At 48.7% G+C, this 4,877-nt stretch overlaps 1 protein-coding gene across 3 annotated transcripts in view; it reads left to right on the plus strand.

The window, feature by feature from the left end:
* The window catches only part of PBX3 (PBX homeobox 3), a gene marked incomplete at its 3' end in the record, with an annotated part of 114,770 nt that extends 114,600 nt beyond the window's left edge, over nucleotides 1-170 (plus strand). For all 3 annotated transcript variants that reach the window (XM_082008970.1, XM_082008971.1, XM_082008973.1), the window contains one exon: nucleotides 78-170. In XM_082008970.1, the coding sequence (XP_081865096.1) occupies nucleotides 78-170 (93 nt within the window). The remainder of the gene's footprint in view (nucleotides 1-77) is intronic.
* Between the last annotated feature and the right edge of the window lie 4,707 nt (nucleotides 171-4,877).

The following is a 4,877-nucleotide window of genomic DNA, read 5'->3' on the forward strand; positions in this document are numbered from 1 at the left end:
CGCCAGGCTGATACTTTGGGTGTACGCTGTAATTAATATACGTAACTGTGTCAATTGAATTGTTTTTCCCTTTTCAGGCTAATGGAGGCTGGCAGGACGCAACTACTCCATCTTCTGTGACTTCCCCTACAGAAGGGCCGGGAAGTGTGCACTCTGATACCTCTAACTAATCTCCTAGCAACACTTTTTCCCTGAGCTGAGATGCCTTGATTAGCGCATTCAGAGTCACAGGAGAAAAAGGAAAGAGTTTTTTGTAGCCAACCACCTACAGCTTTACTGTAAAACCTTGTCTTATTAGAAAACTTGGTAAATCTGTTTTTTAAAGGTATCATAATCATTTGTATTTATACTTAAAACACACGATGTTAAAAAGCACTTTATCCAATTAGGCCAAGATTTAGCATTGTTTATAGCCCTGTAACTATTTTATCATAATTTATTATCAGCAGTTTTAACGACGTCGATCTAACAGTTGCCAATTACTTGGCCTTAAGGGTAAAAGTACAGGACAAGCTTAACCTCAATAGCGAGAGCAGTCACAAAGAAACACCCCACCTGAATTTAACTTGGTGCATATTTCCGTGGAAAGTCGAAACGAATCGCAGACTTTGGTTGTGTTTAATCTTTTCATATCTCTTATAGAGTTGGAATAAAAAGAGCTGTTCGGTTATTTCGGTTACCAACGGTTGTGTTTAAGAATCCTTATTCGTCACATTTTTGTTGTGATCTGTTGTCTTGCAAATTAGATTGGAAACCAGGAGCATCTTTTCTTGCTTAAACTACCGGAGCCCGAGTCTCCCCTCTGTATTTCGACACCGGACATAGGTTGTGCTTAGGAGACGACGACGCTTGCTGCTGATCTCTGTGAAAGCCACGACCCGGGGTTTTACAGTACGAGCTAGGTGCCGCACACGCCTGCCAGGATCTGTTACCTCTTCTTGGCAGCAAACCACAAACAAACAAAGGAAAAAAGCACCATCATACGGAGTGTTGTACATAGTGTAGCAAAAGAGTATTTATACATCTCACCAATCAAACACAGCTTTATTACCTCATGCGAACTCATACGAACCAATAGACTTTCAACATGTTCTGTAGCTTAGAGTGCTCACTTACTACCTCTGAACGATACTCACGCTGTAGTTTGTCTTTCTTATCTTTTTGCATCTTGTAATTAACTCTTTGTTTCCCCATGAAATGTAACGGACTTTGTAATCTTTTCAAAGAATCAGGGTTGCATTGGCAACTTTTAAAGAAGCGGAAGCGGAAACATGGGGTCTTAGGTTTAACACAAAACAGTGAAACTGTTGTAAATACTGAGAAACATTTTGAATGTTCTTCATCTTGTTACTAATCCACGCAAAAACCAACGACTAATTGTAATGCATACAGACTTCAGTATTCAGTACTGTATATTTCCCCCTGTGTAACAGGGGGCCCTTTCTTTCTCTCTTTTGTATTGTATGCGATTCTGAAACTGATTGAGTCATGAAAATAATTTGTGGCAGTGATTCTAATGTATTAAACCGTTTCGTGTTACTTTCTAACTGGATTACACCCTGGATTGAAAAGTCTTCCTCGTGGTAGTTATCTGTAGTTTCAAACATGAATAAACTTTTTGCTTTCATGATCAAACGTTGACGTAATTTCTTCCTGCTCAGTTTAAGTCAGACCTAGGAGATGAGTAGGCTACCAGAAGCGCAAGCTGTCACGAAGCAGGAGCTGAGCATTTCTTTAAATACCAGCAGGTCGTTGTGCCCTCTTGCCTGGAGAAGGCTGGGAATCCTGGGAGAGGTGCGTCCTGGCAGGGAGCAGGAGCAGCGCCAGCAGGGCGCAGGCTTCCTCTGCCTCCGCTTCCACCCTGCTCTGCTCGGGAGCAAAAATTCACGTGGCGGCGAAGGAAGGGGTCAGTCCTTTAGATGAGTTTAAAAATCACCGTCATATTCACTCTTAATTACCATCTTTATTTAACATTAACTTTGGAACTACAGCCTCAGCTAGCAAGTATAATGTGATTATAAAAATATTTTTCTTTATTAAAAAACTTTTTTGGAAGGACGTATATATATAAATGCTAATTTTAAATCTTTTTAATAAAGTAAAGGTCAATAACAGGTAATAGCCTATTTACCATATCTCAAGGAAATTGACTCACAGGAAATCAAATTAACGTTAATCACTTGCGACGAACGGCCCTTGATAGATGTAACTCCTTACTACTCGGGTTAGTGTAGCTGGGCAGGAGGAGGGCTGGCGCTCCCCAGCACCAGCCGGGCGAGGCTGCGCCCGGAGGAGCTGCTGCCCGTCACGTTTCCTCTCCCGTCAGCTGTTCAGGCCTTTAGGTGGTGGTTTGGTGGCTAAACGGTTATTTGCATGATTCAATTAGCTTGTGGGTCAGCTTTTCTGGTCAATAATTCTTGTATCAGGTTATTTTGTAAAATACCTTTGTTTACCTGCTCTCACCCCCAGGACCGCGGCCACACGCTTCTCCCTCCGCATCCCCTGTGCCCGCGTGCACCAGTTACTGCTTTGGCTTTTGTTGACGGAGCAGACAGAACTTCTCCATCGGTTTTAGAATTGAACATTGCTTCTTTCACTACAGGTGGTGCATTTAAATAAATAAGTAAATAACTAGATGTGCATTGCAAAAGGCTTCATTATCAGTTAACGCGAGCTGGGGCGGATGGGGACCGTGGACTTCCAAAGACTTCTGCGTACGGAGGACAAAGCACTGAACGATTTGCATTTGCTAATGGAGCTCCCCAAGTCCGCACGCTTGGTGTTTATGCTCCAGCTCAATGGAAACAGTATTTTAAATGTAAAGTGTGTCAGTGGAGGCGTAGGCAGCGTAATGAACACACAGACGTCCCTCATCTTGATCACATCTCTGCTGGCCACAGGCAAGGACCTGTCACACACAGAGGAGGTTCACAGGAAGGCCATCAACAACCTTTGGGCCGCACTTGCATGCCCCGCGCCCGCTGGGCATCATTAGCGTGCTTCGTTACAGCATTAAGGCTTTGGGTCCCTTTGAATTACAAGTGCAATTTGGCCTTTCCTTACATTGGAGAACAGCCACGTGGTTACATGGCAAATAACAAACATCTTGTCCTTGAGGCTTGATCACACATCAGAAAGGTTTACCGCAAGCACCAGCATTAGGATCATGCCGTTGATGGTATTGTGTTTCACCCAGTAGCTACACCCCGAAGGGCCATCAGAGCCTCGCGCAGGAACAGTGGCTCGTGCAAGGATCCCTCCTCTGCGCACGCACCCCGGACGGCGTGGGGAGGAAACCCGCAGCCCTCCCGCCCGTGGGACCGCTCAGTGGCACGATCCTGATTCCCCGCACCCAGGTTTGAGCTGCCGGCGCACGTGTGTGTCACTGCGACCGGAGCCGCCGCAGCCCCGTGCCCTCAGCGCACCGTGGTGGCAGAGGAGCAAAGCCCTTCAGCCCTGTGGCCCACGGCCGTGGCTCCCGCCGGCGCTGGGAGGTGCCGGCCTGGAGACCCCGCGCAGAGCACAGCGGGAGCGGCCGGGGGATTTGCAGCGGGTCCCAGGAATCACTGTCTCCTGTGCCCGGCACCGTCGCCATCATCACGGGGCTGTCACGGGCACGAGGGTGGCTGGAGGAGAGGCCCCGGGTGCTTCCCTGAGCACGGCTGGACCAGCCGCTACCGGGACCAGCCCCAGCTCCGTCCAACCTGCGGTGCACCTGGGCCGGGGGGACTGCGGCACGGCCACTGCATCGAGGCGCTGCTGGTGGCCGGGGTGTCCTTCTCACCGGCCGGGAGAAGTCAGTGGGGAAACGGCGCCTGGCACTCAGGCAGACGCAGCCAGGTTTGTGACTCGGAGCTTCGGGAGCAGCCCTGCGGCCCTCTCACAGCCCCACGAAGAAGAGCCAGCCTTGGCGTGCTAAAGGCAGGCGATGGTCTCCTCTCCCTGGCGTTCAGGCGCCAAGCTCCCGGCTCCCTGCGTACCTGGCCCTGGATGCAATGAGGGATCCTCAGCCCGGGAGGGAAGAGTCGGGCAGATTGCGACCTTCCGGCACGGCAAAATCCATGCCCCACGGGACTGGTTCAATGGGCGCAGCTCCGCTGACGACGAGAACTTGGCATTAAGTGTGCTAGGCTGAATGACGCGGTGTTATCCTGTAGCGACGTATTTTGCAAAGACCACATGCGAGTCGGATGTAAGATGCTGATGCCAATATCTGTGCCGTGTATTTCCAATGCGATAAAAATAACTCCGAGTAACTGAAGATGTTTCCAGTTTGTGTTAATAAAATACATCTTTTTAAAGAATGGAATTCTTCAAAGATTGGCAAATTTTATTTTATTTCATTAGCTTTAATGTCACTGCCATATGGACTGTGAAGAAAAGTGAACCATTAGATCAGAGGGACTGAGTTATCAGCATGACACAGAAAGCACTGATACAATTGTTAAGGATAAGCCCTGGGAGTGATTTATTGCATGCATTGTATTAGCCACAGAGGAGTTATGATATGCTCCCCCTTCCTGTATCATATTAGGATTTTATTAGTCTAATATGACACGGTAATATAATATATGATTAGAATTCCCATCCAGTTATCCTTCCCTTGGTGGTGGAGAGCAGGAGAAGGTTTTCTGCACAGCAGCTCCCCAGCAGTCGTGCCCACGGTGGAGAGGGGATGCCTGGGACAGCACGGCTGCTAAACTGGTCTCCTGGGCTTTCCAGGTGGGACGCGGGTGCTGCCCACCTCCTGCGGGCACACTGGGATCCCTGGGCAGCCGGTCTACCACCGACTTCGTTTTCCGCCTGCACCTGGAATACGAAGCCGCTCGCCCCTTCCTGCAGTGGGTGACAGTGGGAAGGATGGTGCCGGCATTTAA

This window comes from Phaethon aethereus (assembly GCF_964289735.1).
Source record: "Phaethon aethereus genome assembly, chromosome: 20".
Classification (NCBI taxonomy): domain Eukaryota; kingdom Metazoa; phylum Chordata; class Aves; order Phaethontiformes; family Phaethontidae; genus Phaethon; species Phaethon aethereus.